Source organism: Myotis yumanensis, unplaced genomic scaffold (genome assembly GCF_028538775.1).
Source record: "Myotis yumanensis isolate MYYU_CA2020_CCGP unplaced genomic scaffold, mMyoYum1.0.hap1 SCAF_11, whole genome shotgun sequence".
Classification (NCBI taxonomy): Eukaryota; Metazoa; Chordata; class Mammalia; order Chiroptera; family Vespertilionidae; genus Myotis; species Myotis yumanensis.
In genome coordinates, this window is record NW_027223762.1 from 63,001,624 (window position 1) to 63,026,693 (window position 25,070).

At 54.9% G+C, this 25,070-nt stretch overlaps 1 protein-coding gene across 1 annotated transcript; it reads right to left on the reverse strand.

Annotated features, from left to right (window-relative positions):
- Positions 1-204: 204 nt before the first annotated feature.
- LOC139019310 (protein Daple-like) lies at positions 205-21,573 on the reverse strand. Its single transcript, XM_070428349.1, has 13 exons — positions 21,529-21,573; positions 20,104-20,241; positions 19,431-19,557; positions 17,479-17,576; positions 16,978-17,034; positions 12,212-12,349; positions 10,200-10,661; positions 9,467-9,711; positions 6,193-6,336; positions 3,787-4,022; positions 2,365-3,171; positions 1,990-2,093; positions 205-354 (listed from the first exon to the last, which is right to left on the reverse strand). The coding sequence occupies exons 1-13, from the start codon at positions 21,571-21,573 to the stop codon at positions 205-207; spliced, it is 2,751 nt and encodes a 916-aa protein (XP_070284450.1).
- Between the last annotated feature and the right edge of the window lie 3,497 nt (positions 21,574-25,070).

Here is a 25,070-nt window from a genome sequence, read left to right on the forward strand (position 1 = left end):
AACAAAGCCAACCACTCTTATTTGCAGAAATCTGGAACCATTCCCGGGATAACGAGAGAAGTATGTGCTGGTAAGATGGTCTGTCCCCTTGCCTGGGACACCAATGCGCCCAGGGGGTTCTCTGCTGCCCAGAATGGCGCGGTCTAGTCATGGAGCTGGAAGCCACGACCCCTCTGTTGATGGGCATCCGTCAGCCCACACCCCTCACACGTACTGCCGCTGCTCCTCCTGGTGCTGGTAGTTGTTCTCCACGTCCTCCAGGTGAAGCCTCTGGTTCTTCTCTGTCAAGCTTTGGATTTGACTCTGCAGGTGACGGTTTTCTCCCTCCAAGTTGCCCTTGAGGTGGGAGAGCAGCTAAAACACAGATGGACAATGTCTCAAACACCACACGCTCCCGTGATTCCACTGCTGGGAATCTACTTCCAAAAGGAGAAAAAGGTCACATGCACAAAGATGGTCATTTTGGTATTATCTACATCAGCTGGCATGACCAATACGGCCAGTGCTATGGGGATGGCCAAACCTTCTGCCACTGCACCATTCAATCAGGCAGCCACTGGCCACGTGTGGCTGCTGAGCACTGAAAATACAGCCAGTCTGAGCTGAGGTATAAGTGCAAAATATATAATAGGTTCTGAGGACTTAATAACAATTAAAAGTAATGTAAAGTATCTCATTAATAAGCTGCCCGGTGTGTGTGGCTCAGTAGGTTGAGTGTCCCATTCACCAAGAAATCACCGGTGTAATTCCTGATCTGTGGCGAGCCGGCACGGCCATGGCATACTCAGCCCCTGGGTTCCTTATGTGCCATGCCAGCTCAGCCTGGTTCAGTGACCCTGAGAGGGGGCGGTGAAAGATTAAGAAAAGTCAGCAAGAGAATGAAAGCTGGGTCTCAGTGGGATGCTGCTTCTCTGACAAAGAGACAGCACCAGTGCCCACAAGCCGTGTCTTTATTTTATAGCAGATGCCACGAGGCAAAGTAAGGGCATGATCACGATGTTTACAACATTCTTGTGGGTTTCAGTCCTACTCAACTACATGCACCTGAACTCTATCACTCAGGCATGTGGGGCCACGTGTTTGGACCATAGGTTCAAGCTTCCCGCTATAGCTGTTGGCTATAATTGTGCTGGGAAGGCTCTGCCCTCCAAGCTGGGCCTTGCATGTGGCAATGAGAGGACTGTGCCCTTTTATCAGTCCAAGGCTTGAACATGTCCAAACACTGTAGCCGCACCCCACACTGATCAAGGCACATGCCTGGGTTGCTGGCTCCATTCCCCAGTACCGGGCATGCAGGAGACAGCTGATGGATGTTTCTCTCAAAAAATCAATAAAAAATCATATTATTTTTAAAAATCTTATTAATAAGCTTTTGGGGTTACATGTGATATTTTAGATATAAAGGTTAAATAAAACAGACCCCTACATTAATCCCACCTGATTCCTTTTACTTTTTGAATACGGCTACTAGAAAGTTGAGTGATACATGTGGTGGCCTGCATTATATTCCTATTGCACATCTCTGCTGTAGGCAGGGTTGGCGTGCTCTTCCTGTAAAGAGCGAGGTACTAAATATGTTAGGCTTTCCAGGCCGACAGTGGTTTCTGTTGCAACTGTTCAACACTTATTACAGCAGGAAAGGAGCCAGAGAAACAATGCACATGCATGGGTGTGGCTGTTTACAAAAAACAAACCAAAAATCTTTACTCGTGATACCAACATTTACATTTCATGTCACTTTCACTTGCCCCCAAATATTATCCTACTTTTGATTTTCCCCAACCATTCAAAACTGTGAAAGCTATTCTTGGTTCACAGCCGTACACAAACAGGCGTGAAGCTGGACCTGAATTTTGGGCTGAGGCTGGCCAGCTCCTGCTCTAGAATATCATCGCGGTTGGTGCAGCAGGAAGTCCCAAGCTTTGGCTTCAGACAAACCGGGTTCCAACCCGCTACTTCAGAGAGACAAGGATGGGAACCCCAGCTCACAAGATCATTGCGAGAATTAAATGAGATGACACAGAGAGCAGAGTGCTCAGCCAAGAGGACGGAGATACAACGGTACTTGGCTGTTTCCATGCACCGCCCCGACCCTGCAAAAAGCAAAGATCAGGTGAAAGGTGTTCTGTAGCACACCCCTGCCAGTCCTGGTGTTCGTCCCAGTCAACTGCCTCTGGCTTCCTCTCTGCCTCTGTGTGACATTCACACACACCCTTTGAGCAGAGATGCCAATGAGGACCCATTCCCTCCTGGTTAAGCTCAAGGCGTCAGCCCAGAGAGCAGGCCCACCCAGGGTCCTGGAGCCCTGCAGCCCAGGCCTCACCTGGCAGTGGTTGTCCAGCTCGGTCAGCGAGATGTCCCTGCTCTGGAGCTCCTCCCTCAGCCAGTTGCACTGGTTCCGCCAGCAGTTCACCTCCAGCTGGGTGTCGTTGAGGGAGGTTTGCAGCTTCTTGTTGTGCATCTGCAGGTCCTCCTGCTCCCCCTTCAGCTCCTTGTACCGGCCCTGCCAGCGGGTCACCTCCTGCTGCATCTCCTTCAGGGTGGTTTGCAGCTCCTGGTTTTCTGTGAGCAGCTCCTTGGTGTGGGTCTGCAGCTCTTTGGTGTGGGCGTACAGCGCCTCTTGCTCAGCCTTCAGCCCCTCATACTGGCCCTGCCAGTGGTTCACTTCACGCTGGGTGTCCTTCAGGGACATTTTTAGCTCCTTGTAGTCTGTGAGCAGCTCCTTTTTGTCTGTGAGCAGCTCCTTGACGTGGGCCTGCAGTTTCTTGGTGACTGTGTACATCTCCTCTTGCTCCCCTTTCAGCTCCTCATACTGGCCCTGCCAGTGGTTCACTCCCTGCTGCATGTCCTTCAGGGACATTTGTAGCTCCTTGTAGTCTGTGCGCAGCTCCTTGTAGTCTGTGAGCAGCTGCTTGTTGTCTTTGCGCAGCTCCTTGTTCTCTGTACGCAGCACCTTGTTGTCTGTGCGCAGCTCCTCGTTGTCTGTACGCAGCTCCTTGCAGTCTGTGAGCAGCTCCTCGTTGTCTGCGAGCAGCTCCTCATTGTACGTGAGCAGCTCCTTGTTGTCTGTGAGCAGCTCCTTGTTCTCTGTACGCAGCTCCTTGCAGTCTGTGAGCAGCTCCTCCTTGTCTGTGCGCAGCTCCTTGTTGTCTGTGCGCAGCTCCTCGTTGTCTGTGAGCAGCTCCTCGTTGTCTGTGAGCAGCTCCTTGTAGTCTGTGAGCAGCTCCTCGTTGTCTGTGAGCAGCTCCTCGTTGTCTGTGAGCAGCTCCTCGTTGTCTGTGAGCAGCTCCCCGTTGTCTGTGCGCAGCTCCTTGTTGTCTGTGTGCAGCTCCTCGTTGTCTGTGAGCAGCTCCTCGTAGTCTGTGAGCAGCTCCTCGTTGTCTGTGAGCAGCTCCTCGTTGTCTGTGAGCAGCTCCCCGTTGTCTGTGCGCAGCTCCTTGTTGTCTGTGCGCAGCTCCTCGTTGTCTGTGAGCAGCTCCTCGTTGTCTGTGAGCAGCTCCTCGTTGTCTGTGAGCAGCTCCTTGTTGTCTGTGCGCAGCTCCTTGTTGTCTGTGAGCAGCTCCTTGTTGTCTGTGAGCAGCTCCTCGTTGTCTGTGAGCAGCTCCTTGTTGTCTGTGCGCAGCTCCTTGTTGTCTGTGAGCAGCTCCTTGTTGTCTGTGCGCAGCTCCTTGTTGTCTGTGAGCATCTCCTTGTTGTCTGTGAGCAGCTCCTCCTTGTAGGTGAGCAGCTCCTCATTGTCTGTTAGCAGCTCCTTGTTGTAGGTGAGCAGCTCCTTGTTGTCTGTGCGCAGCTCCTCGTTGTCTGTGAGCAGCTCCTTGTTGTCTGTGAGCAGCTCATTGACTTGGGTCTGCAGTTTCTTGGTGACTGTGTACATCTCCTCTTGCTCCCCTTTCAGCTCCTCGTACCGGGCCTTCCAGTGGTGCACCTCCAGCTGCATATCATTCAGGGAGGTTTGAAGCTTTTTAGTGTGGGACTGCAGCTCCTCCTGCTCCCCCTTCAGCTGCTGGTGCAGGAAATTGGCCCTGGGGTTGGAGAAACACAAGGCCAAGGGCTGAGGCGCACTCACAGGCTCTGTCCCAGTTGGGCAACCTTAATCAAAACAGCAACCTCTCTGGGCCTCAATTTTTTTCATGTGTTAATGAATGGTTGAACAAAATCAGCGGTTTTCAAAATGTGTTCATTGAGGTTCTAGGAGGCTACCCTAGGTGCCCCACTGCGTACTGGGGGAGAAGGACAGGCAGGCTCCGACACCACTACAACAGAGCATCCCTATAAAAGTCCTTTCTACGTGAGGCTTTGGCACATCTGCCTACTTGGAAAAAAGGTTCTTTGATTCAAACATTTAAACACTGAATCAGAACATTTCTGCTCTAAGACTCTATGTCTATATCCAGCTCTTCTCCCCAATTCCAAGCCCCTTTCTAATTGCAACTACTGAGATACACAAAATAGAAGATTCTGGAGTGTTACCTAAATCCACTTAAATTATTGTCATCATCATCATCATCATCACCCAACTGGGATTCCTTGGGGAAGATTCATACCGACAAAGCTCATATGACCAGAGGCTCATGGACTCAATGTGAACACAGGTGTGTGAAGTTTGGCCCACACAGCTTTTAAAAACTTTTTGACATTTACTTATTTTGTTCTATTCTTTTTCATTGTAAAGTGTGTATGGTTTTATTAATTAACGTGTCTCCAATAAAGTCAACTAAAAAAATAAAATAACATCAAGAAGAAACAGAACAAGATAAAAAGATTCTTCATTGTAGTCCTATGAATACTTGCAGGTTAGATTTAAGGGTCCCCGGCCTCAAATATATTTCCAGGTCCTCCCAGTCCTCTGTCCCGCCCAAAAAAGCAGATTAATAAAAAACACAAACAAAACAAAAAAATAATTAGTGTATCAGCATTCCAAAATTTTAAGGTACCCATCAACATTCAGATATCTTCTTCTCAGGAAAAAAAAAAAAAAAAAAGAAAGCATAAAGAAGGAAGACCTGGCAGTCCATCCTGCCTCCCAGCTGACAGCCTCTAGCTGGGTGTATTCTCCACCAGAGCCTGGTCTATCGCTGACTCTCCTTCCCCACTTGCTGGACCTGCCCGGCCACTGCAGGCAGCTGAGTTTACAGCCCCACAGCACTTGTTAAATCAGGGCTGTGGGAAGGAAGGCTTCATGTGGTCACGCCTCTGGGTTGAGGCAAGACTTGGATTCGAATCCTGCCTGTGTCACTAACTAGGAGCATTGACCTTGAACAAGTTGTTTAATCTCCCTGAGCCTGTTTCCTCCTCTGTTGCTGTGGATTTTTTAAAGGATAACAATAGCTCAGTCAATTCTCGTGATTCACAGTATAATGTTCTACCCAACCACGCGAACCCTGAATTAGTGAGTACTGAACCTGTTCCCACCGGTTCCTGGGAGTCTCTGGTCACATTTTGTCAGCTCATCAAGACGTAAAGATGCCTCGTGTAATACACTCAGAGCCAACAGCACCATACCTGGGCCCGAATGACCCTTGTGTGCCACTCGGATATTCCCCATGAGGCCCAAGTGCAGCATTGCACTTGGGAACACTAGACAGCACTTCAGCACTCCATTTTGGGGCCATTTCAAAAGGCAAAATTGCCACCGAAGCGCAGAAAACAGAACACCATGACACTCAGTGGCCCATGAAGATGATGCTGGTTGGTGAGAACTGAAACACAGCTGGGGTCAAAGGCCTTGTTCAACCTCAGCTGCAAATGTGCACATCAGGCGACTCCAGTATCTCCCACTCTGGGCACGTCCATGACAGGCCACGGGCACTGATTTGGGGGTCACCGGTACATTTCAGCCAGGAGGTGAATTCACAAATGGGAATGCGTGGATGCTGAGGACCAAGCCTCTCTCCCTCACGGGATCACTGGTGTTAGAGGATGCAGGTGCCCCTGCCCGACAGTCATCAGCATCATAACTGTGGGAGGGAACGTTGTCCAAACCTAGATAATGCCCCATCCCAGCTGCCGAGTTATTCGTTCCAGCCACCAGCTGGAGTCCCCTTTACCTTGTTACCACCAGCTGCTTCCAGGGCAGGGTTGGTAAAAATGCACCATCACCAGGGGTCTCACTTGAGCTCAGCTCAGCGGGTGCTGAGTGAGTGGGTCAGACTGACATCCCTGCAGAGGCCCTGCAGGGGGCCTGGCGGTTACCTGTCCAGCTCTCGCTGCAGCCTCTGGTTCTCCTCTGCAGCCATGGCACTCGTCCTCTGCTCCTGCTGCAGAGCCTCCTGCTCTGTGGTCAAGAGCATCCCCAGCTGATCCAGCGCCACCTTATGTTGGATCTGGTCCTTGTAGCTGTTGAAGGGAAACATACCCACTAGGAATGGGCACCCAGGGAGACCTCAAAGCCTTGGTGAGCAGCTTCTCTCTGCAAGCTGAGGGAGAATGAGATGGACAGGGGATGGGGCTGGACAGAGAGGGATAGGCACTGGGCCAGCTCAGGGGGTCTCCTGCAGCCCAGAAGCCAAGCCCTCTGCTCCCACTCGACATGTCTCCATGGTCCCTTCCATCCCTGTCAAAGCAGCCTCCCTCCTACATCCCACTGGGAACAAAACCACTGTTTTCTGGACTCCACACCCTTCTCAAAGAAACCACTGCACATACAGCATAATTCCACAGCCAATAACAGCTGATCCCCCTCACCGGGCCCTGGGTGAGCCCTCCGCCCCAGCTCAGGAACAGCAGTCTCTCTGCTCTGAGCCAGGCAGCTTGGGGGCCAGAGGCTTGCCTGGTGAGGCCCAAGCAGCCATCCTGGGCAGCTGCACACCCTGCTCCTCAAGGCACCCCCAGTCCAGCCCTTGCCCTCGGCTCTCCCTCAGCCTCCCCCTCAGCTCGGGATTTTATTTCCTTCTTGTCTCAGTCTGCAGAGGGTCCCACATAGCCACTCTGGAGGGCAGCAGAGCACAAGAGGGAGCCCCTGACCAGCTCTAGGCTGTTCCTCCTCCTGCAGGAACCTTCCCTGTTCAGGTGACTCAGGGGCGTTCCCAGGTCCAAGGTGGAGACTGAGTCATCACCTTTCAATCTTCCCCAGGCAGGCAAATGCCTTTCCAGACCCCCTTCCTGAGGTGTCCACACCCAGAGACAGGCTGGCAGAGACCACCCAGGTTCCATGGTTTCAGCCCCTGCCCTCAGCCCTCCATCCCGCCCCGCCCTCATCCCATATCAGCTGTATTTATACCATCTGCCTGGAGCCAAGACTTGTGGGGACTCACACTCAGACTCAGATACCTTCTGGGCAGCTGTTGGAAGACAAACTTTCCTTCCTGTGGCCTTTAGCCACAAGTGGAGGCTGCCCAGACATGGGAAATGGAAGGTGGGGATGATGGCTCTGCTGGGCTTTCAGGGCAGTGATCTTTCTCATCCAGGTTTGACAAACAGGGCTATGGACCATTAGGGTCCCCACCTCCTGCTTCCCTGTTGTGTCTTGGAAAAGCACAGGATCAAGCATATCGCAACCATTAGTAACCACCCTCCTGCAGGGCAGAAACTGAGAGTCCTACTCCCCACTGAATCCCGGGTAGGAGGCTTGACACCCAGTACATGTGCGCCAGGGGAACGAAGGAGCAAGTGTCCCAGTCAAGTGTCAGGTGAAATGAATACAGAGCCCCTGGCCTGTGCTCCAGGCACCTCCACCTCCAACCTGCATCCTTGCTGCAGACACACCAAGGGCCTCCAGCTATCTGTCCAACCAGCAAAAACCATTGAGTCACACAGTAGGTCCATCAAGCAAGGAGTCACAGGCAGAACAATGAACTCCTCCCTCAGACCAGTCAAATGCCACCTGCACAAACCTTCCCATGTAAACAGACATAAGAATATATCCACACGGTTATCATAGGGCATTGAGGGTAGGGCCCGCAGCACCTTTTGCGGGGTGGGCACCACAGGAGGCTCCCATCAGTAGTCAGCTGGGTGCATTCCCACCACGTTAGACAGCACCACGCGCCCAGTGGGTGCTCACTAAGCATCTCGTGAACACAGGATGGGTGCGGAGGAGGCAGCGAGGGAGATGCCAAGAGGCAGAAGATACTCATTCTGGCGGGAAGAAACGAGAGTCTGATAGGAGCAGACGTCCCGGCACCCCCAAAGGAAGGGAATCTGGGTGGAGAAAGGGGTGGAAGGCTCTGGAGAGTGTCCACAGGAAGCACTGGGTGAGTGTTTAAATGAACGTCATCACCCCCAAGTTGATGCAGCAGCAGGCGCCCTCCACAGGCTCTGCAGGCTCAGCGCCCTCCCTGGTCCCTGTGATGCCAAATCCCTGCACCTCACCTGCTCCTAGGGAAGCCCCAGCCTTTGCCTGGCATTTGCTGAGGCAGAGGCAAGGGAAGACCTCAGCAGGGACAACTCACAAGCACAGAAAGTGGACAGCTCCCTCCTGTGCTGCTCCAAGTGTGGGAGAGCCTCTCTTTAGCACATCTCTCCCTCCCTCCCCCCACCCCCACCTTGGAGTCCTCTGTACATCTCACTTCCCCCAGGCTCTGGGTCCCACTGCACCTGCCGGGGCCATTCCAATCAGGGATCTGCCTGGTTGGAGCTCAGCTGAAGTTGGCTGACTACATGCACACAAAGCCCTGATTTTGAAAACATGCAAAGTTAAGATTTATGCATTTAAGGTACATCAATTTTACCTTTAAAAAGGTATATGGAGAGTCAGAGGTAAAGGGGACATGAGAATGGCAGAGTATTGGTAATGCTGCTGCAGGTGATGGGAACACAGGGTTTTCACTATACTATTCTGCACACATCCATATATTCAATACTTTCCAAAATTAAAAGTAAAAAAAAAAAAAAAGAAAGAAAATCAGCCGATACCGGTTTGGCTCAGTGGATAGAGCGTCAGCCTGCGGACTGAAGGGTCCCAGGTTCTATTCCGGTCAAGGGCATGTACCTGGGCTGCGGGCACATCCCCAGTGGGAGATGTGCAAGAGGCAGCTGATCGATGTTTCTCTCTCATCCATGCTTCTCACTCTCTATCTCTCTCCCTTCCTCTCTGTGAAAAATCAATAAAATATATTAAAAAAAAAAAAAGAAAATGAGAAGCCCAGATTTGGAGACTTGGACAGGGAAAAGGCCAGGGGAGCTGAGTTAGGCACGCCCCTGAAAATCGGCAGCTGTGGTGACTTCCCCTCCTTGTCCTTGGTTTGGAGAGAAAAGGAAGAGGGAGTAGGAATGCCCAGGGGAGCTGGGACCCCAATGCTGACACCTGGTTTCCCTGAGCCAAAATTAGTGGGCACACCCTTCTATCCTGGGGGACCCTCCTCCCCCTCAGTCTCCAGCCGCACCAACTCTACATCATTGAGGGTGATGGTGGATTTACTTCTCTTCACTGTGAAGCAGCGGGACCAGAGGAAAGGTGAGGGACCAGAGTGAAGGGGGGACAGGAGCCGGGGGAGCCCGTCAGCTACCCCCAGCCGCAGGCACCCACCTGTCACTGAGAGCCTTGCTCTCCAGCTCCAGGATCTGATGCAGCAGTTTCTTATGGCGGCGGTACTTGTCCAGAAGGGCCTTGTGCTCCTTAGTCAGGTGCTCGTGGAGTGCGCCCAGGCTTGCGTGTTCCTGCTGCAGGGCCTGGTGGGCTGCCACCAGCTGCTGGTGCTGGAGCTGACTGTCCTGCTCTGTGAGCGCAGTGTGCGAGGCGCTCTGGGACCTCAGAGTGGAATTTTCCACCTGCTGGAGGGAGAAGGAAAGGACGCCTCAACAGGTGCAGGCCCAGGGGGACCACAGACTCCGGATCCCCAGGTCCCCACAAGCAGTGAGGGACCAACAGCGGGTCAAGTGCTGACACCAAAATAGCAGGACCCTCAGGAGAGGCAACACCCAGCCGAGCTGAGGACAGTTCTACCTGCACTCAAGGAACTGCTCTGGGAAGGCCCACGGCAGAAACGGACTGTCCCATGGGCCTAAGCTTAGTCCTGGGCCCCTCCCTGCATATGTGACCTTTCTTGGCAATTTATGCCCTTTCTCTGGATAACCTCCTTGGGTACCCTCTCTGAATACTTTGAAAAGTGCATGGAAAATCAGTTAAGGACATAGAGAACCTGAACAGCACTACCAACCTATTTCACCGATATTTACACAACACTCATCCAACCGCATTCAAAGCACCGGAGAGTTGACCGGGGAGGAACCGTCCTAAGTCATTCTGAGGCCAGAATTACCCTGGTGTCCAGCTGCTTGTCCCGCTCCAGACCCTCAGGCTGCAGGGTGTCCAGAGACGTCTGCAGCCTCTGGTTCTCCAGCAACAGGTCCTGGCTTTCCCATTCGAGAGCGTGGACCCTCTCAGGGGCCGTCGTCAGGGTGCTGACCTCCATGGCCAGCTTCTCAATCTCCTCCTGCAGCCGATGCAGCTCCTGCTCCAGCTTCTGTGCCCGCACCACCTGCTCCTTCACCCGCACCTTCATGTGCTCCAGCTCCTGTGCCTGCGCCGCCTGCGCCTTCACCTGCTCCAGGTCCCGGCACAGCTGCCGCCGCTCCCACTCCATCATGGTCACTTTCCTTTTGGTGTCCGTCACCGTCTGGAGGAGGACTTTTTGCTCAGTCTTCCTGCCCTTCATGGGGGCTTTGCTGCTGGTCTGTGAACTATCCCGCAGTGAATGCACCAGTTTTTTCATATCCTTGAACTGCAGGAAAACACAATGGAAACAACACAGGCATGATTTCGGTCCAAACTGGAGGCCCAAAGTGTAGGCCTGGAATGTCCATCTCATCGTGGACCCAAAGGTCGTCCTAACGTTTCCCAAAGGCCTGATATGGACACAAGGTGAAGGGCATGGAGATCCCCACCCAGACAGTTCAAGTCTAAACACTTTCACAGAAGCCAGATGACTTAGAAACAGAAACTGCATCTTCTCCTAAAACAATGGAAGTGATTTCCTTGGTGCTTTTTACCCTGGTCCACAGTGGTGCGAGAGCTGACCGCCCACCCCTGTGGCTGCTCCTCACACCACTCTCCCCTGCAGGCATTGCACATGATCTTCCCTCTGCTGTGCATGCTCACCTGCCTCTACCCCCAGCCTCCAGCTTCTCTGGCTCCTTCTCATCCTCCAGGGCTCAGTGTGATTGACAGCTCCTCAGGGAAGCCCTGCACCACGATTCTAAATGTCCTGCACCTAATAAGACTCTCCCTGGACCCACGTATATTCCCTCAATAGCACACGTCTCAAGTCACCTGGCTTGTCACCTGTCATTCCACCTCCTAGACTGGAAGCCATATTTGGGGAGGGTGGATGCATGCCTCTTAAGTCTACACAGCACCACCCCAAGCCCCTTTTCTGCAATACTAGAGAGGCTGAAGAACTCAAGTACCTGATACCCAGCCTCCCTTGTAGCTTGGGTTAGTCATGTGTCAGGTGTGGCCAATGAGATGTCCACAGAGGATCCCGGGAGGCCTTCCCTCTGTCTCTTCACCCTCCACATTCTTCCTGCCCACTTCTTGGCGAGGTACAACAGCCACGACCAAGACTGGCAGAGCAGGGAGGGAGAAGCCTGGTTTCTGGGTGGTGTCCCTGAGCCGCTGCCCCAGAACTGGGCTGCCTACCCTAGGACTTCCTGTAATGTGGGGGTGGATTAACCCTGGAGGTTCTCCAGAGCTCTGAGCATGAAGCTGGACATCTGAAGGGGGATCTTTGTCCTGCAGGCTATCCCATGAGCTGCAGGACATTTAGCAGCATCCTGGCCTCTCCCACCACAGCCAGGAGCACCTCCCCTCTCCTCCCCCAAGTCATGACGATCATAAACAAGATGGTCAGTGCTGCCCAGCCAGCGTGGGTCAATGGTTGAGCCTCAAACTATGAACCAGGAGTTCACGGTTTGATTACTGATAAGGGCACATGTTTAGGTTGCTGGTTCGATCCCAGTAGGTGGCATGCAGGAAGCAGCTGATCAATGAGTCTCTCTCATCATTGATGTTTTTATCCCTCTCTCCTTCTCCCTTCCCCTCTGAAATAAATAAATAAATAGATTGAAAAAACAAAAAGATTGCCAGTGTCCCTAGGAAGCAATGTCTGTCACCATGCCCTTGCTGTGGCTGCAACAGCTGGTGTGAGCTGCATCTGAGGGAAGAAACTGGTAACCCGGGAATCACTGCTGGATTCCCAGGACATCCTATGATCCTGGACTCACATTCTTGCAGGCCGGGGCGCCAGGGGAGGCATGGCGCTGGAGGGCCTACCTGCTGGGCTCTCTCAGCATTCAGGGTCTTCTTGTCACGGAGCAGCTGTTCTCTCTCCTCCACCAGCTCCTCACAGAGAGTCTCCAGAACCTGGCTGGTCTGCTTTTCTCTTTCCATCTGAACTCGAAAGTCTTCAATCTGTGGAACCAAAGAAGCAGCCCATGCAAAAGTCCGTTTCAGGGAGTGAACTGTGTTTTAAAGCAAACCCGAAACCTATCAGCCCCAGGGAACACTTTATCAGCCTTTTCTCAAGGGAAAACCTTCCGTCCCACTTCTTGGGGAGGTACATCAGCCACTGCCAAGACTGCAGAGCAGGAGGGGAGAAGCCTGGCTCCTGGGTGGCGTCCCTGAGCTGCTGCCCAGGTCAGGCCTAGTTGTGCAGTGAGCTCCCCACACCCTTGACCATCACCTCTCAGCACACAGCGTACACTTCCAGCTCATGATAGAGAAAAAGGCCATGGACACCAATAGGTCAGCTTTCCTCCCAGTTTTCCACTGCTACTCTCAATGCTTCCATCTTAGGCCGTGTCCACTACTGTCCTGAGGGTCAGGCCACATTCCTGGGGCCAGCAGCCACCACTGGATGTCCTACCGGGACTTCACCCAGTTGGTGACATTCCTATTCAACCAGCTGCTCTGAGGGGTCCTCTGCCATCTCTCTCCGTCCTCTCCCCTCCAAGTAAATGGACCACCAAGGCCTGTGCTCGTTCCCCATGCGGCTCCCCCTCCACACCCCACTGCTGCCCAGGCCAGACCAGTTCCGTCCTGCCTGGATGACTGCCCAATCAGTGGCCCGTCACAGAGCTCTTCTGCGGGACCCACCAGTGCCCACTCCCTGAACATGAACTGCCTGGACCCGCATATCTCACACTCTGTGCCTGACACCTGAACACCGTGATGGACGCAGATTCAGACTCAGGGTGGGCCCTGAGGTGCGACTCCCAGGCAAGGGCCATGGTGCTGTCCCTTCCCACTGACAGCAAACTCATGACCACCTGGGAGGGGGAGAGGGTGGCTCCCTGCTAACAATGTGACCACGAGTGCATTTCCGTAACTGACAGGGCCAGCAAGCAGCAGGCATGGGAGCCAGTTTCTGTCAGGGTGACGTGCTCAGCTCACACCTGGCAGGTGGCAGGTACAACAAGAGCTGACCCCTCCTGAGAGCGCCAGGCCCCTCCCATCCTCAGAGCTTCTGACACGGTCAGTCTGGGCTGGGGCCCAAGAGCCTGCATTTGGACTTGTGACCCTGATGCTGGTTTGGGTTGATGGCTCTAAAGCTAAAACAGAGGAGCCCCACAATCCAGATCAGGTGGCTCTCAGAGCGTTAAACACCCCAAACCTCAGGCTACCGACTAGAACCTCTGGGGGCAGGACCTTCAGACACCCAGTGACCCAGTGAGCAGCAGGACCAAGAGCCGGCTCCATTCACCTGGCTGGGAGCAGCCTGGCACAGACAGGTTTACAAACTCCAGGAAGGATCGCTAGCTCTGCCTATTTCTCCTGGGCCGAGGCCACCCTGCCTTTATCTCACAGGTCTGGGCACAGCCTCCAGTCTCCTCAGAAGCAGCAGGCAGGCAGCTTCTTCCCCATGAGGGGCAGGGTCAGGCACAGTGGGGCTCATATCCGTGCCCTCACAACACCCTGTGGGCACACCCAGCCCCCTGCCCCAACATGGGGACAGGGCAGCCCCACCAGCCAGGGCCAACAGCAAAAGGCGCTGCAAGGTGCCACCTGTCTGAGTCTTTCTCACAAGTGAGAACATCTTTCTTCTCCTTCCTTATCGCTGCCCCACTTCCTAGCACCAGGTCTGGGCTCAGCAGGAAGCAGGCATCTGCCCTGATAGCCGTGCCTTCTCTGGAGCTGGCCCTGAGGAGGAAGGCCCTGCACAGCTGTCACTCACCCTCATTCAGAGAAGGGCACCGGCCCAGGGAGTCCAGTGATCTGCCCAGAGTCCCACAGTGAGGATGCGGCAGAGCCAAACTCATGGCAGTGGGCTGACCTCAGGCCTGCTCTCTCAGACAAGGTCTGGGGTGTGTCCCCCCCCCCCCGCCAAACTCCAGCCTTGTTTACCCCTCCCCGTCTTACTGTTAATCCTTCTCCCCTGCCGCCCCGTCTGTCCCAGTGAAAGGAATGTTATGTCCAACCTTTGCATATCTGGCATGGCTGCTTCTGGTCTGAAGATGTGACTACCTCATGTCCCCCCCACCCCCCGGCTGGACACCCCATCTTTCTCTGCTCCTTTTTGCTGTGGAACTGGAACTCTCACTTCTGTCCTTCCCTGAAGGCCCTCCCTTCCCCTAGGGCAGCGGTTCTCAACCTGTGGGTCACGAACAATGAAAATACATGCTGCATATCAGATATTTACATTACGATTCATAACACTAGCAAAATTACAGTTATGAAGTAGCAACGAAAATAATTTTATGATCGGGGGTCACCAAAACACAAGGTACTGTATTAAAGGGTCGCGGCATTAGGAAGGTTGAGAACCACTCTGAGAGATCGCTGGGCTGAGATGGGTTTCCTGTCTTCCTCAAAGCACCAGGCTTGGGCCTTGGACTCCTGTGGGGTGGCTCCAGGTCCCCAGAGCACGCGGGTGCCAGGGGCCTGCCCATCAGCCCCTATGCTGCGCTTTTGTGCCCACGATAGGCCCCAAAGGGCTGCCCCTCTTCCTAAGAGGAATGAACTCTGAGGATGTCAGTGCAAAGTGAGGGTGGGGGGCACACCCTCTCTAAGGTCCACAGAAGGGTCGTGAATTACAGGGAAGGACGTGAACTTCGGGAACTAAGGTTTACACAGACCAAAGGGAGCCTACAGCCTGGGAGACACTGGGTGGTGGGAGAGCCGAGGTGGCACCGGGGGGCCTGGGACACTGGGCCACCTGTCCTGGCTGACCCTTGTCTCTCCTTCTCAGACACCTCCCAGAGGGCCATGTTGTCTGGACGTGTCCAAGGCTGGGCCTGTCCTGGCTCCAGGGAGGTCCATGTCAGGCCATGTCCCCTGTGGTTTTTAGCTGATGGCCCAGATGCACCATCGATCCAACATTAGGGAGGACCCATGATGCAGCCAGGCCCCGAGTGGGTTGAGCAGGACAGGGAGTAGAGCAGAAGGGCCGCCTTCGCAGGGCTCCTGGCAGCAGACAAGGGAGAGTGCTGGACTACAAATTGCAGCCCCTTCCCCCACTAGGGGCTCAGAGCCAAGACAGGTCTCTGAGGGCTGTGGCAGGACTGCCCGGGGGTCCTACAGGGAACTGATCAGGAGAGGAAGCAGGGGATGGGACCCGAGAGACAGGGCTAAGGAGTCATGTGGGGAGGCGGCAGCCACCACCTGTCCTGTGTGTGTGGAGGAGGGACTGGAGTGGACCCCAAGGACAGAAGAAGCGTCAGGGGTCATCTCTCATCCCTGCCGGGAGCTGGGCCAGAGGCTACAGCGCAGGCCTCTGCAGCTCACCCCTGGGGACCCGCCCCATTGGAGGTTCTCATCTTTCTTAAGGTCAAGCCTTTCTATCTCAGCCGAGGTCGGGCTACCATTTACAGAGACATTCACTGTGCCCAGACCACGTGAATCTAAAACCCAGACTGTCTGGTGGCTTTCCCTGAGCAGCGCTGCACAGAGAGACGGGGCATGAGGAGGGCCTTCCTCCCGGCCCCCAGGGAGAGGACACACTGCTTGGCAGCTGCTCTGCTGTGAGGCGCACGGAGCCTCAAAGGACGAGAAGCGTGAGTCACTGAACCTTGGACGTCCCATGAGAAGCCTGGAGAAACCACTTCACAGGAGGAGGGGCAGTCCCAAGCCTCACCCAGAGATGAAGTTCCAGCAGAGCCATGACCAGCGGGACCCAGGTCTCTGGTCTGCAGCCCACATCCCTGCCATTGCCGGGGCAGCCTCAGCAAATGACGCTGGCAGGACCCCTGGGCCGGATGGGATAGACACCCAGACACCTGAAAGCACCAGTCCTGCCAGGTGGTCAGCAAGCAGGAGTGCCCTTGTGCCTCCATCATCCGGAATCTGGGCACCCGTCACGGTGTGCTCAGAGCCCACGACGCAGCTGTGTCACCCGCGGTGGCTACGTGGACTGAGGCCCTATGACCCAGAATGACTTGCTCAGGGCGGCCGTCGTTAGCCTCTCAGGGCCCTTCTTGCCATGTGAATGGGGTCCTGGTAACTGTAGGATGAACCAGGCTGGTGAGCCTGTCTGTCCTCCCAGATGTCACTTCTACTGCACTACTGGGAAGACCTGGTTTGTCCAGAAAGGCAATGCCATCCAGCCATCTCTTCTTCCTCATGCCCTCGACCGAAAGGAGAGAGTGAGCACTGCACTCCTGTCACCAGCAGCCATGCCCTGAAACGGCCCATCCATGGTCTCCACACGGGAGCGAGTCTTCCATCGCTGCTTCTCTCCCGGGCCCGCCCGGTGGTTTCTAACAGGGCGCTGCTCTCCTTCCATGAGGCACTTACTACGGGCTGGACCCTTTCCCTGAACTAACTCACACCATCCTCACCACACCTACTAGGTGGGTGCATCGTTAACACCATTTCACAGATGAAGGCAGCAAGTCCCACAGAGGTCCATCGTGTGCGGTCTCACTGCTGCAGGGACGCCTCCTGCTGCCTCGTGATGCCTCTCCAGGAGGCCTCCTGTCCCCCTACCAAAACGGTGGCTGCATGGGACTCGGCCTTTCCCCAGCTGCGCATGCTCACCGACACCTGGGTGCTCCCCCTGGCTACTTACATGCCCGTGTGTTCCGGACACCACCCACGGGTACCTGCTTTCTGAGCTGCTGGTTCTCCTCCTCCAGCTCCCGGCGCTGGAGCCTGCTCTCCTGCAGGGCCAGGGAGGCATCCCGCAGCCCCTGGATGGTGCCCTGGAGGCTCTGCTTCTCCTGGTCCAGCTTCAGGAAGCAGCTGGAGGCTGAAGAGCAAAGTGGAGTCAGAGCCCATATTCCAGGGGCCTCAGCTTCTGCTCTCTGTCCCTGGCCCTGAGACGGCCATCACCCTGAGCCCTAGGCTTGAGGGTCTGGGATGGTCAGCTGGGTGCCCTCCCTTTTTCCCAGGGTGCTGTTGCTGTCTGCACCTGAGGGTTCCTCGGACGGTTATGGCCCCTCTGCTGGCTCAGCTGGGTTTGTCAGGGGAGCAAGCAGAGCTTAAGAAGAAATCAGGTGATGGTAGAGAGAAGCCAATGCAAACGTTCAAGACAGTGGAATTGCTGGCACCACTTTCTGCCAAGTTTTAACCTGACCGTCAAGCCAAGGATTTCAGAGACTAACGGAGATGGCAGAGTGCGCTCTCTGTGCCAGCCTCAGAGTGGTGTGAATGCAGGTGGCTGAGCCGAGGGTGTAGGGGGACACGATCACTGACCGCATATCTGTGGGTGGAAGAGGCTATGGGGCACATATGCCCAGTACGCGCCATGTCTGGGTAAGTTCCTTCAGTCAGAGATTTCATTTTATACTTTCACAAATGCATTGAAACAGAATGAGACAGTTTATCCAAACTGCTTTAAAAATTCTAAGCGAGATGAAAACATAAGGTAAAGCCAGAAAAAGGCAATGTCCTCTTTTGCTTTTAAACAGCTTCAATGCGGAACAGAAAGGGAGCACAGACCTGAGAAGAATGGGAGTTCGCGGCCCCTCCTTGCCGCCAGCAGGTGCGTGACTTTGGGAAAGTCCTGGGGCTTGTTCAGGAGGAAAACATGACTGTCTGAGGGGTCAGGGTTGTTCCCTCACCTGTCCCTCCAGGCCACACACTCAGCTCTGAGAGCCTTATCGCACTGTACTGCTAGTAGGGCTGCTCATGAGCACCCCAAGAAGCAGAGCAATGGGTATCTTTGGATAAGACAAGGGCGATAAGAACAGCCATCCTTTGTTGGCACCCCGTGGGCCAGGCACAGCCTAACGCTTCACTGTCTCCTCTCACAAGATACCCATAGCAATCCTGTGAGGCAGCTTCATCACCCCCATTTTTCAGATAAGTAAACTGAGGTGCAGAAGAGGTCACTTGGCTAACAAGTAGAGGAGCCAGGACTTTAAACCAGCCCTTTCTGACTCAAGAAGCCACCACCCCAACCACACAGAAGTACGTTCATGCTTTGTTCGTGAGCTGCCAGCTGAGCAGTAGGAGTTGGGAACATGAAGAAGAAGACAGTCACCGACCTGGAAGGGCTCACAAGCTACACTGAGCATCTGAATCAGGGAGGCTTTCCAACCCCATCAGCCACCCTGGATGCTAACAGAAGCACATTTGGTCTGAGCCAGACCCTGCCAGCGGCACCACTTCTGTGTCCCAGCAGGGGGCAGTGTGCTCCCCAGGAACCTCAACTCCCAGACCCTGGGTTCCCAGGAGTGGGGAGACACCAAACCACAGAAAGAACTAACTTCTCACACAGGCTCGTAGTTCAATGAACTGATTTTAGGTTTGGAGCGGATGGGACGCCTTGAAGAGAATGAATACCCAGCTGCTTCCAACAGCCTTTCCATGACGCTGAGGAATGTTGCTCAGAATTAAAAAAGCAGCCCCTCCCCAAACCAGCCTAAGGCCCTCCTGGCTCAGCAGAGCTCTAAGCAAACCCTAACCTGCACTCTCAGGTGCACGTGTGCTATTATTGGACACAGGAACTGGCTTGTTGTTTGCTGGGTGCTGAGGCTCCTGCTGTACGACCGGCCACCACAGCCACCTTCCCTGGCCAACCCCTCACCTCCTCTGGGGGCTGGGAGGGGGCAACAGCAGAGGGAGAGGAAGAGGCCTGGGTCCCATGAACAGCAGCCACTGAGCAGCCCCAGCCCAGGAAGGTGGAGAGCAAACTATACCCATCTGTCTGATTATGAAATCATCGGAGGAAACCATGCCCCGGGTACAACTATAATGGAGGTGAGTGACCACTGGGGACATCTCCTGCATCCAGAGCTTCAAATCCTCCACCGATAGATCTAAGACACCCTCTGGGCATCAGCGTGCTGTCATCTGGAAGCTCCTGGCACTGGCTGAATGGAAGCTGAGAAATCTGGCAACACTTCCTTCGCATTTGGCTTCCTGACTCAAGGTGACCAGGCCCTTCATGTTCTTGGGGAGAATTGCAATGAAACAGTTCCAAATGGCCCTTGAATAAAACCCTATTTACTTGGGTAGAGGAAGGGCTGACACATGAGTTTCAGAGCCAAGGGCTCAGCTCCCCGGGTAAGAGAGAATCCACAGCCAGGCTGCCCCCAGGCACCTGCTTTACCCTCTGACAGCTGCTCCAGCTCCCAGCGCAGGTGGGCAGACTCCTCCACACTCTTCCCCTGTGCAGTCTTGAGGGCCATGTTCTCTTCCCGCAGCTCCTCAAGGCATTTCTGGTATGTGTCCCGGACCTAGTGCAGGAAGTGGGGGGGGGGCAGTGAGGATGTGGACTGGGGCACACTCTGGACAAGCCCCGGCCCCGTGCATCTGTCCTCATTCCCGCAGGATGAAGGGCCTCCATGCCCCTAGGGGATGGAGACACCCGAGGTCTCTGAGCGGTGTCTGAACAAAGTGACCTACAGCTCAGGGCTTTAGAGCAAGTGCTATGGGGACTGCAGCTCTGTGGCCCCTTAGCAGGCCTAATACCGGGGAAAGGCTGTAGGGACTCACACATCACAGCTCAACCCACATCATAAAGTCGGAGGAGACCCTTTTTGCAACAGAGGCCCAATCCCTCCATCCTCACAGGAAAGCAACACAGCATCAGGCCCTCTCTGTGTTGGAGGCTTCAGTGGTGCCCACTCAAGCCACTGGGCTTATCAAGTGATTCTCTGCCCTCAGAGGGTCACTGTGGTGGCAGCAGCACCGATCCAGTAGGTGAACATCAGAGAAGGGCACAATATGAACCTAAAACTGCCCCCATCTCTGCTACACGTGGTGACCACAGCTTGTCCTACCAATTGTAGGTGGTGCAGCTTCGATTTCAGCTGCACATTCTCTTCCTCCCGCTCGAATAGCTTATCAATCCAATACCAAATCCAATGCTCCTGGAGGTGGCTCTTGGTGTCCATTGAATAATCGTCTCCAGTCCGCACCTGGTCAGCAAGAACACACATGAGAGCCATCAGGTTAAGGCCCCTGGTCATGACAACAGCTCTTCCAGTCACTGGACCCAAACCAACAACCTAGGGATGTCTCTGCTGCCACGGAAAGTTCTGTCTCCTCTTTTTTTTAAAAAAATATATTTTATTGATTTTTTACAGAGAGGAAGGGAGAGGGATAGAGAGTTAGAAACATCGATGAGAGAGAAACATCGACCAGCTGCCTCCTGCACACCCCCCACTGGGGATGTGCCCGCAACCCAGGTACATGACCTTGACCGGAATTGAACCTGGGACCCTTCAGTCCGCAGGCCGACGCTCTATCCACTGAGCCAAACCGGTTGGGGCTGTGTCCACTTTTGAGCCCCTGCGCTTCTCCATTAGGCCAGTCCAGATGGAAAAATCCCCGAAGCAAGACACTATTTAAATTCGGAAGGGAAGCTGAAACCGGTTTGGCTCAGTGGATAGAGCGTCGGCCTGTGGACTGAAGGGTCCCAGGTTCGATTCTGGTCAAGGGCATGTACTTGGGATTCGGGCACATCCCCAGTGGGAGATGTGCAGGGGGCAGCTGATCGATGTTTCTCTTTCATCGATGTTTCTAACTCTCTATCTCTCTCCCTTCCTCTCTGTAAAAAATCAATAAAATATATTTTAAAAAAATTCGAAAGGGAACACTGTCAGAGTGTCTGACATGTACAGCCTCGGTGGTTGGACGAGTGCACCTGCTGACAGGTGTGGGACTTGGCTGAGCCACTTTCTTAAACAAGGAAGGGGTGAGGCTGAGAGTCTGTCCTGGCTTTGAGGGCCGAGTCTAGGCCTCTCACAGTCACTCCACTGGTCTGGGTCCAGGAACAAAATTCAGACTAGCTTTTGTTCAATAGGCAGTTCCTATTTGAACATGTCACACACCTACTCTTAGAAAAACAACAGCTCTGGACAGTTTCCCGGAAATGAGGGGTCTGTAAGAAACAACAAGCAAACAAGTTCTATGGCCTCTGTGTGCCAGGCACATGCTGGGGGTGGACACAATGGTTGGGCCCTCACAGGCCCCCTCACGGGAGGCGTCCACTGCACTTACTCCCGTCCCAGCGCCCAGCACACACCGGGGAGCTGTTCAGCTCATTCCGCTCATCCCTGCTCCCACCCCCCGGAGAACTCCCAGTGCCACTCAGTCTCAGGAGGACTGAGTCTCCCCTGAATGCCCTCAGTCTGTGAGCACGCATACACGGGGACATGCCCATTTCTCCTGGCGGGCTGTTTTCCAAGGCTTGCCCCACTCACAGGTTCTAACACCTGGGAGCGGGCCGGTAGCTCCTGCTTATCCATCACGTGTTCATTTCCCCGCATGGGCCAGAACCCCGGATTCTCGGTAGAGGGGAAACCGTGCACCTACCACCAGTGGACACGGTTCTGGTCAAAGCCTGGCATCCGGAAGGGTTTGGTCACTGACTCTGGCTTCACCAGACGGCTCCCTCCCTGCCGGTCCCCGGCCCTGCACTAGGTGCTCTCTGTCTCTGCCACATTCACTTTCACAACAGCCCCCATAAGGAGGCAGGGACAGTCTCTTCCTACACATGAAGAGGCTGACTTGGGTCAATTAAGGAATGAGCCCCAAGTCACAAAGCCAGCCAGTGGCGAAGCTGGGCTTGAACTCAGGCTGGAGAGGTCCAGACCTGTCTCTTCACTGCCCTCAGCAGCCTGCACCTTATCCTTAAGGAGCCCGCGGGGGTAAGGAGCCCTGAATACTATCAGCGATTGAGCCGGAGCACATGGAGGGGCTTCAACAGGAAGGAGGCCCAGCTCTCTCCCCTTGGCCACTGTCCCCAGCATTCTCATCTTGTGTCTACCCACCAGTACTCACCAGTATCACCATACTCTCAGGCCCTGAACTACCATAGCAAAGCCTGCCTGCTCATCCTTATAACCAACTCCTACTCAGCCTTCAAAACCCAGCCAGAATTGCCTGCTCTGAAAAGGACTTCAACTCCACTCTATCCCACCCACTGAGTCAGATGCTGGGGCACCCAGAGTGCCCAGTATGAGGCAACACTGAACTGGCCTGTCCGCACCCCCCCCCCAAGGCTAGTCCTGCAGGGCAGGACTAGGCCACTGCTTTTCTCCTTGGGCCCCCAGAAATGTTCAAATGCACTTGTCAGCTGAATCACACCATGAGGGGGGTCAGAAGCGCCATGTGAGTTGGGCCCTGAAGGACCTGGGGAAAGTCAGGGATGGACAAGTGTCCAGAAGCAGAGTACAGTGTGGAACTAAATGATTTATAGCTACTCTTCCAATGGGCCTCAGTTTTCTGGGGGTGTCAACCTTCCCATGGATCAGGCAGCAGAAACATCTAAACCTGCTTTGCACACCCACCACTGCAGAAGTGAGAGACAGGACCCCGAGAAGCTGTGCCCGAGTCCTAAAGTGGCAAAGCCTGGGCCTGGAGGAGGCAGAGAGTGTGAGACCACCAGACCCACGGTCTGATCTTAAACCCAGCTCCTACCTGCCTTGCCACCACCCACCCTGCCCCTCCCTGCACGATCGCAACCAGGGGCCCCATCTGTGGACAGAACTTCGTGTAATAAGCTCACTAGAAACGTGTTCCTATCGATGCCACCCGGTGCCAGGGCACGAGGGGATGAGAGGCACCTGGACCACCTCTCCTGTGAGGGACGGGACAAGGCTTGCTCCACACCCAGCAAGTGGAGTGAGAGCTGGGACTCGCCTGCGGAGCCTCCGCTGCCTCTGGGAGCAAGCCCTGCCCAGGAAGCTAAGTGCCCATCCCTCTCTGAGGGGCAGAGACAGGGCCAGCTGGCCCTCAGCTGCTCAGGACCCTCAAGGCACCCGCATGTCTTCCCCTGGTGGCAGGAATTTCAGCCAAGGACAAAGCATGGGACCAGAGGGACCTCCCAGGCACTCTCTCTCTGCCTCTGTCCTCCACCCGGGGCCCTGGCAGCAGAGGTGGGATGAGTGTTTGCAGACAGAGTCAAGGATCACCCGGTGCACCCCCACTTCCCAGGTGTGCCTAGGGGCGCCCAGGCCTGTCTCCTCGGGTTGTGGCACTGACACCCTCCCATTTTATGTATTTCTCAGTGGCGACACTGGACGGGCTATTGGGGAGGGCACAAGCTCTGTCCTCGCGGCTCCCTGGGCCCCAGCACACGGGCTTTGGAGAACAGTGTGACTCATCCTCTTTGTGGCCTGGCCTCCATGGACCACTCTGTTTCTCTTGTAATTCATTTACTAATGCAAAGTGTAAAGCATTACTAGTTTCACAGCAAAATTATTAATCAACTAGAGGCCCGGTGCATGAAATTCCTGCTGGGTGCGGTCCCTGGGCTTGGCCGGAGATCCAAGTGCGAGCATCTGGCGTGGAGGCCAGCTGACCTCTGGGCCCAGGGCAGCATCTGGGCCACTGGCCCCCCCGCGCATCCCCCTCATCCCCGCACCTGAGTCATGGTGCCCAAGTCTCCACATGGAGATGCGGTGAGCATGGACGGACATTGCGGGCTGGAGAGCAGTGTAGGCCTCTGAGCCACCCAGTGGTGTCCCCCGGAAGCAGGGAGGGCAGCATGCTCTCTCCTGGCTGGCCTTGCAGACCAGCTCCTGCTCAAACCCACCAGGAGCCCAACAGGCCCCTGTGGTCCTGGCTGCTGTGGCCTGGCTCACCTTAACAAGTTTGTGCGTGTGCAGGGTGGGCTCCTCCTGGGCACCCAGCACCTGAGCTCAGGGGCTTCCCTGGCGGGCGAGCCCTGGCGTCCCGGGGGATAGTTGCAGGGGGAGTGAGAACGAGCTTGCATTCTTACAGCACCTCCATCCCTGTCACCCCAGATCCCAGTTAGCCAGCAAGAGGTAACAGTGCATTCCCAATGCCAGCAATGTTCTGCGCTGCCCCCTGGTGGCCAGCACATGTCATAGCAAGCAATCGAACTCCTGGCCTCCCTGTGGAACTCCCATCCGAGGGGACAATTTGCATATTAGGCTCTTATTAAATAGGATATTAAAAATGTTGCTGCTGCTATCCAGAGGCACACACCTTGAGAACATGGAACAGGGTTCCCACAGGAAACCCTGCAAAAGCCCAGAAGCTCCCCAGTGCCAGGAGCGAGTCTTGCTTTGTGTTAGATCCCCTGCTCCTGGCGCAGGGCTTGGTGCCACACAGGCCTTCAGTCACTGCGTCTGCATGACTGAGCGAGGCTGCTTGGACAGGCACAGAAAAGACACGGAGACAGAGGCTGTGCCCTGAAACCCACCCCCATCCACGGGGCAAAGTGTCGGCTGAGATGTGGGGGCTGCCTTAGGTCCCCAGTGTGCAGGAGACTGTGGAGGCCACAGCCTGGGGAAGCTTGCACATGACCTCCCCCAACCCTCCTACCTGTGAGTGAGCGTGCCCGTGCCCCACACCTGTCTGTGCTGCAGATTGATGCCCTTGGTCACCAGTAGGGCCAGGGGACCATTTCCAGGACAAAGCCGAGAGCTGGCCCCCACCCCACCCCCCTGGGCCGGGCTGCTTTGGCACAGCACCCAGGGTGCCTTCTCCCCAGGGAGAAGAGCAGTGAGCCACCAACATTCCTGCAGGAACAGCCACTCCCTGAGTAGGTGGGAGGAGCAAACACGCCTGGAAGAGAGGGTCCTGAACTCACTGCTCACGTGAGGCAGTTGGGTGCATGGTCAGAGCCTCAGTAACCCTATCTGGGCCTTGGTCTCCATCCCCCCTCAGCCCTGACACCCTCCTCTGAAAAGACCCATAACCTTGGAATCCAAGTAGGCTACACCACGGAGAGCTTCATATGGGACTTGCCCAAATACCAGGTATTTTACCTCTT